The following is a 12,369-nucleotide window of genomic DNA, read 5'->3' as shown; positions in this document are numbered from 1 at the left end:
TTATTGTTTCCTTGGTCTCATTCAGGTTGATGGGACAGAAGTAACATGCCAGGTTGCTTCATCTCAGAAGTCTGTTACCTGTGATGTAGGCTACCCTGCTTTAAAGAGAAAACAAAAGGTATAATGTGCATTTCATCCTCAAATGCACCCTACCCCCTCCTTGGCCCTAGTGTCACTTCACCAACATACCATCTTCTTGATTAGGTATCATCTTTTGATAGGCATCATGAAATAATTGGCTGCATATTTAGGGGAAGTGTTTAAATACTTGAATGTTTTCTTTAAGTTATTAATAAAAGGGAGATTCCCCCTCCCCATGCAATTCGTTCCAAAAAGCACATACAACATGGAAAGTTCTTTTTCTCTGAATACGTTGACCCACATTGGTCAAAGTGCTGTACAGAGTCGCAGATGTCATTTGTTAACCCCTGGTAAGCAAACTTTACATGAACACAAAGCTTTCAAATTTAGACAAGTATTTGTACCTTTGATGTGATGGCTTATATCTGTCAGCTGATTAAGCCTCTCGAATTCTAAAGATGAGGCATGCTAAAGCAAGGTGGGCCAATAAAAAGTCTACAAATCTGAAACTTAAGGTATATCAAATTCAGAATCAGATTAGAGTGAGTTTACTTTGATGGGAAGCTTTTTTTCATGTTTGCCCCTGAGTACAAATCATCATAAACTGATGAATTTCAATTTTGTCTGTAGGTGACTTTCACTATTAACTTCGACTTCAATCTTCAAAACCTTCAGAATCAGGCATCTGTCAGTTTCCAAGCCATGAGGTAAAACATAATGAAGTCATACACTGATGATGGATGATAGCTTTTATAATATTTCTCTTTAAGTAATTTTCTAACCTTTGTTTCAATAGTGAAAGCCGTGAAGAAAACAAGGCAGATAATTCAGCCAACTTCAAAATTCCTCTGCTGTATGATGCTGATATTCACATAACAAGGTAGGTGAAATAGTGCATGGCCTGTGACCTCTGACATCACTCCAGTTCATAGCACATTTGGCTCATGACTAAACAAGTCCTTTATATGCTCAGTCTTAACTGGAGAATTTGAATTAAAATATCTCTCCCTTGTCAACTAAAACAGAAGTCTAGAGACAAACTGGTCCCTAGGGGAACTTTGAGCAACTCTTTAGGTTTATTGACTGAGAGCAATGCTAGAAAGGCAGGGGAATAACCCTTCTGCCACAGACCAAGGGGAAACTCCCCTGCAGGCCCTCAGATGAGCTGCAAACCTTCCCGAGATGTCCAAGCAGAACTCTTAGGGTCCTGAGGAGCTGCCACCACTTTCTTCTCCATGCCTATTTCCTACTGTCCACGTGAGATATCAAGTGATAGCCCCATTCCTGGACACTGAAGCCCCAAACACAAAGCTTTGCACATAGTAGGTCCATCAGAAATATTCAAATGAGTCACAGAAAATTAGTTTTTGGGTGGAAAATTCCTGACATAACAGCTTAGGAGTTTCTTCCAACCAGGAGGCAATGAGGCATTCTGCAAAGGAGGTCATCCACAAAGAAATGCTTTGTTCCCTTTTCTTACCTGCCCCAAGCAAGTAAACCTGAGAGCACTGGCCGGAAGGGTCCTCACTGATACCAGTCTTGAATATCTTGAATTGCTGAGGGAGACAAGTGTCTGGAGAAGTGAGTAACGTGTAAACACCACAGGTGCTAATAGGTTGGTATCATCAACGTCACTCCCACTTAGAAGTGAAGTGGGTTCATGGACTCAGACACAGTGGGGGACAGCTAGGCAGAACACAGGCTGCCGGTGACGCCCACCTCCAAGCCTGGGAACCAGAATTCTCTACCTGGTGAGCCACTAAGGCAGCTTCCCAGCCCAGATCAGTGACCCCTGGAAAACATGCAGCAGTGTGTTCCCAAGAAGCCAGGCTGCCAAGTGTCCAGTGACGACAGATTTCTCTAACTCCCACCACATCAGTCCGGCCCGTAAAAGCATGGACGGTGTAGATCATCCAAAAGGTCACTGAGCAAAAACAAAAAGGAAAATGTGTCATTCTGTCTAGAGCTTGAGACACATGAGCGAAGATGAAAAGAATGCTTCTGTATCAAGTGAGTCGCAAACGGTAAAAGCAGAAACCGAGTTCAGCCAAGTCATCCATCCCTTAAAAATTAATCAGTAACTGCAGATTGCAAAGCACCCTCGGTTGCTAAAATAAGTAATTTAAGACAAATGCAGCCAAAGAGATTGATAGGACCACATTATCTGAATTTTTTTCTTCCTACTCATATGATTCTTTCTCATCCTAAATGCTTTTTGTTAATACAGCTTTTTATGATTCCACTCTCCCACCGTGGCCAATTTTTTCAGATATTTTAACATGAAATGAATGTAAGATTGAAAGGGGACTTCGTTTTTACTAACATCTTAGCTATGTATTTTTGTGATGATAAATTGGATTCCAAGAAATCCTGAAGTTCTTTAAACTATATTATACAGTTAAAAAATTAATATGGAGAATTATAAAGAATAAAGCTAAAGAGGCTCCTAATCCTACCACCCAGATCTTTCCTCTAGATGCTTTTTAGAAAGAAAAACATTAAATGTATGTGGATAGAAAATCCAAACATTACAGAAAGATACACAATGAAAAGTGGGTCATCCCTCCCCGCCTTGTCTGGTCATCACATAGATGACCATCTCTACTGTTTTCAGATGACCTTCCAGATACAGGGTTTGTTTATCTACCAGGATATGTGATGTGACACACACACACACAAATACACACATTTTATTTACTCAAATGGAATGATAAAATTTTCCTGTACCTTGCTTTTTATGCAATTTTAGAGAAGTTTTCAAGTCAGGACATACAGATCTAACTTGTCCTATTCCTGTCTGGATCATAATTTATGTAACCAATTCAATATTAATGAGATATCTGGTTGTTTTGCATTTTTATTTTGTTTTGTTTAACCATCACAAGCAATGCTGTAGACAACATTTTGAAACAAACATCTTTACAGACTTTTTAAAAAATAGTCCTACCCCATTACTGAGTGTATCCCTTAGCAACCATGTTGATACTGTATAAATGTGCAGTTATATTGTGCATATATGATGGGTGGAAATAGAGGATAGTGGAATTATTTCTAAAATGGGATCCACCTGAATATAGCTAACTGCTATTATAAATATATTGATCAACACTTAAGGAACACTTAGGGAATAAATGAAAAAATGTTGGATCTCTTTAAAATGCAAAAGCAGAAAATATTAATCAATTTAGAAACTGGCTGTGCTTAGGAGCTCCCACAAAGATCTTCTGGAAGGCAAAGGGAATAATTCATGCACACACAGCCAGGCCTTCTATTTCAAATCCTAGTCAGTTTTCCCATCTTCCATGTAAGGCTGACAAATCATTGTTTCCTCTCATATACATAAGCTTGACAAATACCACATCTATTTAAGTCTCCCTATGACATATTTTCCTTTTGAGAATTTGGAGAGGTTTTTTTTTTTTTTAAGGCATAAAAAAAGAGAAAGGAAAGATTTTTAGTAAATAAACCAAAAAACTCTACCAGAAAATGTCCAGTCCAATTCTTTTAGGAAATAAAATCAACGTCCTATAATTAGGATAAATTGTCTGGTGGGAATGAATATTGCTTCTCAGACTCCTCCCCAGCTACCCACCCCCAACCCCCACCAAAGCTACCCTGGTTGGAATCCAGCCCCAGAGCCCCAGCAATGAGTGAGGAAAGGGAAGGGTACCCAGTTACATAGTCCTGTGGGGCTTCCTCTGACCTGGTTCATCTCTTCACTTGCAAACCCTAGTTGGCGGTCCCAAGCAAAGAGGTCACATTTAGTCCAATGCCTCTACATCTAGTCTAATAAAACCTCTGGGTCAGCCATCTTAAAAATGGTCTCTACATGGGTGCTGGAAACAGATTGACGAAGCCCAATTCAGACTAAAGCATTAGAGTTGATTTGAAACTAGGAAAGAATAGGAAGAAGGAATAATACAGAAAATGTATGTCTTGTTTCACAGGCATCCAGTGATGAATACTGTAGGAGCTAATGCCCAATATCCTATCATTGTATTTCTGCCATACCAAGAGGAAAATCCTCTAGCTTATAAATCCATGCATCCAATCAACATGGACTAAGTTCCACTGTGTTGATATACCAGTCAATATAATAGCAATCTTGAGAAGAGTTTCACTATCAGCTCTAAAGTCATACATTTGTACTTATTTTAGAGACTTTACAACTGATAAACATATAACATAAAGAATCTCAGCAGAAAGATCATGAAGGGATATGTTTTGAAAGGAATTTGTGTTAGCCTTAGAAATGTATATGGGATCATAAGCCCATAATAACCACTTGTTTTCATTTAGTGTGTCTGTACCCGAATGTAAATCTTTTTACTTCTAATATAAGCTAGAAGATATTTAAATAAAAGAAATATTAAGCTTCAAGAACAACAGCATAACTAAAATATTTGGCTTTACAAACATCGTCCAACAGATCTACCAACATAAATTTTTATGAAGTGTCCTCGGATGGGAATGTTTCTTCTATCGTGCACAATTTTGAAGATATTGGTCCAAAATTCATCTTCTCCATTAAGGTTGGTAAGCCTGTCATAAGGATGGAAAAATCAGGAGAAAGGGGGGAAAAACGAGGCCAGGAAGAGAAGAAGAAAGTAAAAAGAAGTTGAAAGATACCAGTGGTTCTCAAACTTGAGCATGCATTAGAATCACCTAGGGATCTTGCTAAAACATGGGTCCCTGGGCTCCATCCCCAGAGTTTCTGATTCAGTAGGACTGGGGTGGACCTAAAAATGTACTTTTCTAACAAGTTCCCAAGTGATGCTAATGCTGCTGGTCCAGGTGCCATGCTGTGGGAACCACTAAGGGCGACTGCAGTTAAGTAAACAGGTGGGCTTTGTGCATAGTTGGGATAATTGATATATTTTGAAAGCAAATGTCCAACAGTAATCAACAGATCATTAATATAATGGTATTTCTGTGGACAAAAGTCTCTGGAACATAATTAGTATGCCAGTTTATCTTCGGAAACCACTTCTATTTGAGAAGCTTACCATTTGTATACAAATATGCATTTTGTACAATCCTGCTGGGTAGTATCTAGAAATACTTTAAAATCAGTTTCTATTGGCTATTAGTATGCAATTATCAATCTAAAGTATCAAGTATGTAAAGAGAAATTAATTTGTGAAAGGACTATTTTATAATATAATAACATTACAGAAACTTTGGAAAGTAAAAAGAAGAGAATTCATTTACCACCCTAAGGCTATGCAATCTCTTTTTTTGTACATTTCCTACTAATTTGTTACATGGTTGCAACTCTGCAATTTGGGAATTTAGAAAAATCTTTAAAAGCGTTTTAATGTGTGATCCAGATACTGGAACTTATAAAATGTGCATGATATTTGGCAACTACTTTAATGAAACATTTAGTCAATTAGCAGTAACAATAAAATAACATTCATGGAGAGTGTAATAAGTACCAGCCTTTCTATCAATTGCTTTACACATGTTGACCCATTTAATTCCCAGATGAGGTATGAGGTTGGTAGGATTACTATTCCTATGGGTGTTCTTTAAAATGTTTAACAAGCAGCAGGACAGGAGCACTGGCCAATTAGAACAGACTCCTCAGCAAGGAGAACAGATGCTGTACCTACTGAGTGGCTGATTATCTTTATTTTACAAATGAGAAACTGGAGCAAACAGTTGCCCAAGCCACACTGCTAGTCAGGGGCAAAGTGGGACTTCACTCCCTTGAGGCCCAACTCCACAGATAGTAGGTGTTTAAACCATCTCCTGAGTTACAAATTATTTCCCAGTTAAAACTGTAGATGTTGAGATTTTTCCAAGAGGTGAAACACAGAGACCCAAAGTGTGACTCTAAAGCCATGACTCACTTTCATATGGATTCGATCTTACCACTTTATAGTTGTCCTTCATCAACACAGAGGTTATTGATCACTTTCCTTAGAAACGTGGATGATGTGGCCATAACCAGACTGTTTTCTTCCATACCCAGGTAACCACAGGAAGTGTTCCAGTAAGCATGGCATCTGTAATCATCCACATCCCTCAATACACCAAAGAAAAGAATCCATTGATGTACCTGACTGGGGTGGACACAGATCAGGTAAAGGCAACTGGATTGCCTATAAAAATGTGCATTTTCGGCATGAAAGTACTCCATGAGGTTGGGGTGATCAGGTCTAACATCTCGTAGACAGGAAACTGAGAAGATAGCCCCTATGCATCCTGAGTGCCGATTAACTAGCAGTTAACTTCATATTAGAAGCAGGATATTGTTATAAGAAAACAAATGTCTGAGTCTAGAGATTTACAGGTGCAGAAATTACTCGTAAAGCCCCATTTTGGCCAGGTGAAGATCTGACTTTGTCAGAGTCCTGTTCATTGAGAAGTCAGTTGACTGGGAACCCACATTGCATAGAGTAGTGGGTCTACACAGCTGCAATTTGTAGCTGGTCTTTAAGCTGCCATCCTGGACTTTCGCAGGGTAGTAATCAACCCTGGCTGCTCATTTTAATCACCTGGGTCAATTTTGAAATACGGGCAATATCCAGGCCCACCCACCAGGCAATTAAATCAGAATCTCTAGGACTAATGCTCTACAAGCAGAGTTTTTCTTTAAAAGCTCCCCATGCCTGCCAGGTGGTTCTAATATGCAGCCTGGCCTGAGAAGCTCTGCTCTAGCCAAAGCCCTTGGCACTGGCTCAGCCTGGGTCTAGCACTAAGCTGGTTCTATTCCTGTGGCGTGTGTAGGTGACTACAGGGAATCCAAACCCTAAAATGTTCCACAGAAAAGAACCCTGAATTAAATCACTCTTAGTCTATTGTTATTGCAAATTTGTCTCAGCATGTATGGGTTGTAAAGAACCACCACCACCCCTTCAAGTCACGTCAAAACAATTCGATACTTCAAAGTTTACATTAGCCGTGACAAGAAGTGTGGCCAGGTCAGCGCTGTCAAAGGTGCCGGAAGCCCCTCCCTCCTCTGACATGTGACACTAAGCTCTCCTAACGTCGAGTGGAACATCATAAACAGTTTTGCTTCCTAAGACTGATTTGATGTCTTTCTTTGTAGGCTGGTGACATCAGTTGTAATGCCGAAATAAATCCACTGAAAATAGGACAAACGCTGTCTTCAGTATCTTTCAAGAGTGAAAATTTCCGGCACATAAAAGAATTGGTGAGAACAGGTTAACAGGTTGACAGTTTCCTTTGGCGATTCATTGTTTTACCTGGAAATTAAGGCAATTCTTTTCTCCTACTACCTCATCATAGAACTTTCTTATTTTGCCTTTGATGGCCCGTATGAATCAAGGTTTAGAAATACACACTCAAGACTAGGTTATTGGAACTACTACTTATGCCATTATTATAAAATACATGTTACAGATTTCAGCGTATCAAAAGGACTCCACTTAAAACTACTGTTTTTGTGTTGTGCATTTGGGAAATATTGTGAAGAGCCATGAGGGAACTGGGTGTGTGCTATGGAGGTGAAGCTCCTTACATCCCCTCCATAGAATCACTGACGTCTTCTCAGTTAGCTGCTAAATATGACGCTCCAGCTGCCCTTCTTTGCTTTTTTATTTTTTTTTTTTTTTGAGGAAGATTAGCCCTGAGCTAACATATGCTGCTAATCCTCCTCTTTTTGCTGAGGAAGACTGGCCCTGAGCTAACATCCGTGCCCATCTTCCTCTACTTTATATGTGGGACACCTACCACAGCACAGCTTGCCATGCAGTGCCATGTCCGCACCTGGGATCTGAACTGGCGAACCCCGGGCTGCCGAAGTGGAACATGCACACTTAACCGCCGTGCCACTGGGCCAGCCCCTCTTTGCTTTTTAATATTTTATCATCTCCTGCTCCAGAGCTATGCCCCTTTCTTTGGGAAAGAGACTAGATTACCATCTAGCATGGCTCTTGGCACATATTAAGTATTAAAATAAGTAAACATTTAGCAAACAGTAATCCTAAACAAACCACAGCTCTCCCCTCTGAAAAACATTGAAATTCTGGTTTTCTTTTTTGTGTGTGTGTAAGGAGGTTGGCCCTGAGCTAACATCTGTTGCCAATCTTCCTCTTTTTTTTTTCTTTCCCTCCCCAAAGCCCCAGTACATAGTTGTATATCCTAGTTGTAGGTCATTCTAGTTCTTCTCTGTTGGATGCCACCACGCTATGGCCTGATGAGTGGAGCTAGGTCCGCACACCCAGGATCCAAACCAGCAAACCTGGGCCACCAGCGCAGAGCTCACGAACTTAACCACCCAGCCACAGGACCGGCCCCCAGGTTTTCTGTTACACAATTGTTTTGTTTCATGATGGGTTGGGGAAACAGGAAAATAGAAGAATAAAACAGTTTCTTTTTTAAGTAACTGTAATATAATTACAGTGTAAGGGTGGTTTACATCTGAACAGTAGTATGTAAAAATGCCCAACAGAAACTCATCTCAGATTACGCCAAAATATTATGCCTCTCAGCATTTTCCTTATTTTTTGAAAATGTTTTGGTTTTGTAAAAATGGCAGCTGCTCACAGTGAACAACGTGAAACAGAGAACGCAAAAAACTACAAAGAAACTGAAGTTCTCTAGAAATCTAACAGCTGACCACTCTTAACATTTCATGAACATCCTTCTCCATACCTCTAAGCATTAATCCACATACAGATATATGTATACTGTTACATATATGGACCACACTACCACTTTTTATAGGCCAATACATCATAGACTTTTTTTTTTTTTAAAGATTTTATTTTTTCCTTTTTCTCCCCAAAGCCCCCCGGTACATAGTTGTATATTCTTCGTTGTGGGTCCTTCTAGTTGTGGCACGTGGGACGCCGCCTCAGCGTGGTTTGATGAGCAGTGTCATGTCCGCGCCCAGGATTCGAACCAACGAAACATTGGGCCGCCTGCAGCGGAGTGCGGGAACTTAACCACTCAGCCACGGGGCCAGCCCCCATCATAGACTTTTTTTAACAGACTATTTCTTAGATAGTTTTAGTTTGACAGAAAAATTGAGTGGAAAGTAGAGAAATTCCCCTTATATCCCCTGCCCCTTCATAGGCACAGCCTCTCTCACTATCAGAATGCCCCCACACCAGAGTGGAACATTCGTTATAATTGGTGAACTACATTGACACCTCATAAGCACCTAAAGTCTATAGTTTACGTTAGGTTCACTCTTGGTGTTGTACGTTCTGTGGGTTTGGACAAATGTATAATGACATGTGTCCACCACAATAGTATCCTACAGAGCAGTTTCACTGCCCTGGAAATCCTCTGTGCTCTGCCTGTTCATCCCTCCCTCCCCGCAACCCTTGGCAACCACTCACCCTTACTGTCGACTTTCTTTAATCTAAGAAATGCATCTTTATCGTGAGGTTTAATGACTCAATGGTACTGCATGTTGCGCATGTATATTCAGTAATTTACTTAACTAGGACATTATTGATAAACAAATTATTTAGGGTTTTTCTTTAACTCTGAAATAGTAGTGCAATAAACAGGCTTGGTGTGCTTTTTTCCACACATTTATGGTTCTCTCCTGAGGCCCTCCATACAGATGGGACATGGCTGGGCCAGAGGGTGAGCACATTTTGCATTTTGAGCCACAGGGCCAAAATCTCTCGAAGAAGGATTGTGCTCATCATGTGCTATGATATACTACTAAACGTTCATGAGGTTGCTTGTTTCCCCAGATCCTTCCTAGCGCTGGGTTTTACCTATCTTTGTAAACTTTTAGCGTTTATTTTTCAAAGCCCATTCTGACACTCTCTCTTCTTTTACCGTGGACGCCAACCTGAAAGAACTGCAGAACGGCTTCATGTCGTAACGTGACCTGCTGGCTGACAGACCTTCAGATGAAGAGCGAATACTTCCTCAACGTCTCGACCAGAATTTGGAACGGGACTTTTGCAGCAGTAAGTACCAGCTCTATTTATTGCGTTTGTCAACAGCAAGGAAACAGAAGGCTTCAATGTCAAGAAGCCACACAGTTTGACAAAGTTAGTATTCTGGCTAATGTGGGCAGCATCCAAAAGACTCAGAGCCATTTCCCCTGGAAAGCAGCATGCTTCCATCCCTTTCCACAGCTCGCCCCATCTGGCTGCATCCCAGAATCACCTGGGTGCTTGTGAAGTGCCTGCTTCTTTGATTCCACACCAACCTCCTACATGAGAAGCTCTGGGAATGGTGTCAAGATCCCCTCCGCTGCCTTTGGCTACAATGGGCCACTGGCTTTGTCTACCTCCCCTTGTTCTTGATATTTCTGACTTCCTAGTCTCCACCACACCCAAATGAAAATGCACATGACTCTGCCTCATGCCTTGAGCTCCCAGCTACTTGTTTGATTGATCTCAAACCACCCAGTAGATAAATCTAACATAAGGATCCGTCTCCCTGTATCAGAGCCAGGCCACCACTCTGCTCTCCTGTTTTACCCTTTCTCTGGGGAAAGCCCCATGTGCGTACAACTTTTTAAGTCATTTCAATCTCATGAGAAGTATGAAGAAAGTGCCAAAACAACATCGGTGTGTTTTTCCATTTGGCAGGTGTGACTCCAGTGGCGATATCTGCTTTCAGCAGAGATTTTGGGAGCCAGAATTTCAGTCTGGCATGAAAACTATAAGGCTAGGCAGGGCTGCTTAAATCTCCCTGCATAAGGGGCTAGCTATTCGTTTTACCAACACTGGCTTTGACTGAGGCAGCAAAGTAGAAATTAGTTTGAAATCTCCAGGGGGCCTTGTGGCTTTCAGTGGATTTTTTTTTCAACAAATAAATCAGTGCTCAAGGTGCTTACCGACCATCCTCTATTCCCTACTTCCTGATCATTTCATGGTCTCTCCAGCAAACCTCATTCCCCTGGAACCAAAATATAAGCAATATTCTTGGATAAAGACATAATAGAAAGAGGAATAGTGATAGGCAGGGGGGAAAAATAGAGAAGTGGGGGGTGAGGAGTGAAGGGTTGGGTTTTCTTCTTGCTTTGTTTTGTCTTCTTGTTAGTTGCGTTTGCTTGCAGGATGCCCCTCCATCCTGTAAGATGTGAAGCATGCCGATAGCTACACTGCCGGCCCAGCTGCTCTGTTTGGTGCTCAGTTTCACCAACTGGTTCTTGGCTCCTTGCATTTGAGGAACAAATGTTTTCATAGCAACCTTTGCCAGCTGGGAAGGAAAACTGACTGTTGCAAATCAAAACGCAATCACGCCAGCCCTGTAAAAAGCATTTGGTTTTTCTTGAGTTTGTTTAAAGCTACATCATTTTAACTATAAGACTTTTCAGAGTACTTTCCCAAAGGTTTTCCAAAGCAGCAGTTTCATTTCTGGGAGCAAAATCCTGAAGAAGTGTATTATTTAAGCTTTTTCAACATGGTTATGATGGTTAAGCTGAAAAACACTCCTTACGGTATATCAAAGCCTCCCCATCTTCCTCCTTCATGAGAGGGCAAATGTTTATCCCCACCTTGTTTTCAGCGACTTCAACAGCCAAGTGCATGTTCTCAGACCACCTAGGAGACCCAGTCTGAAATACAGATCTCATTTCCCGTATTAGAGCCCATGAATATACTGCCTTTAACCCTCTTTCTGATGCCGTGCAAGTCAACTTAACAGTTCAAGTAATTTCATCACAAAGTGATTCCAAATCGATGGCAATGTTGGCTGCCATTTGTAAGGGAAGGTCTTGTTGAATATGAGCAGGTGTGTTACCTCGCTCTCCCAGGTATGTGTGGTATACGTACCCCTGCGTGTTAACCCTGCAGGATACTCGGCACTGTGCGGAGGGCCAACCTTAGCAGATATATCAGTATTGTAAGGAAATCCTTTCCTCTTTAATCTACAGGGACTATGAAACCAGCATTCATTTAACTGCTACTCTTTTTTAAAAATTTTAAACCATTATTAATTCTTTTAATGTTCCCCCTAATGTGTGTTTAAGAGCCGAGTGATCAGGGTTAATTTCTGATGCAATCTTCCATCTTGAGAAAATTAAGACGGCTAATCAGAGACGGAGCCAGTGGAAAGGAAATAAATTGTTCACTTTTTGGATATGCATTCTCGCTTTCTGGCTCTCAGATATAGTTTAGCAAATTACCTCATGGAGTATAATGAATCATGTGCCCTAATAACCAGAAAAACCGAATCCTAGTAACCCGAGCATGTGAAGGCAGTTCTCCAGTCTTGTGTTGAGTTTGGGCATTGTGTTTTACTTCAAAGTAAGCATCAATCCCAATATTTGCATTATAGAGAAAACAATGTACACATCAATAATGTATCCATTGAAAAATCGCTTCTTTTTCTGTAACT

At 40.8% G+C, this 12,369-nt stretch overlaps 1 protein-coding gene across 2 annotated transcripts in view; it reads left to right on the top strand.

The window, feature by feature from the left end:
• ITGA2 (integrin subunit alpha 2) overlaps positions 1-12,369 on the top strand; it is a 94,240-nt gene that overhangs the window by 73,577 nt on the left and 8,294 nt on the right. For both annotated transcript variants that reach the window (XM_046671532.1, XM_046671533.1), the window contains 7 exons: positions 26-118; positions 712-788; positions 878-961; positions 4,511-4,613; positions 6,059-6,169; positions 7,139-7,243; positions 9,873-9,986. In XM_046671532.1, coding sequence (XP_046527488.1) covers positions 26-118; positions 712-788; positions 878-961; positions 4,511-4,613; positions 6,059-6,169; positions 7,139-7,243; positions 9,873-9,986 — 687 coding nt within the window. The remainder of the gene's footprint in view (positions 1-25; positions 119-711; positions 789-877; positions 962-4,510; positions 4,614-6,058; positions 6,170-7,138; positions 7,244-9,872; positions 9,987-12,369) is intronic.

Source organism: Equus quagga, chromosome 9 (genome assembly GCF_021613505.1).
Source record: "Equus quagga isolate Etosha38 chromosome 9, UCLA_HA_Equagga_1.0, whole genome shotgun sequence".
NCBI classification, from domain to species: Eukaryota; Metazoa; Chordata; class Mammalia; order Perissodactyla; family Equidae; genus Equus; species Equus quagga.
Note: the sequence above shows the minus strand (reverse complement) of the source record. Positions and strands in the feature narration are given on the sequence as shown.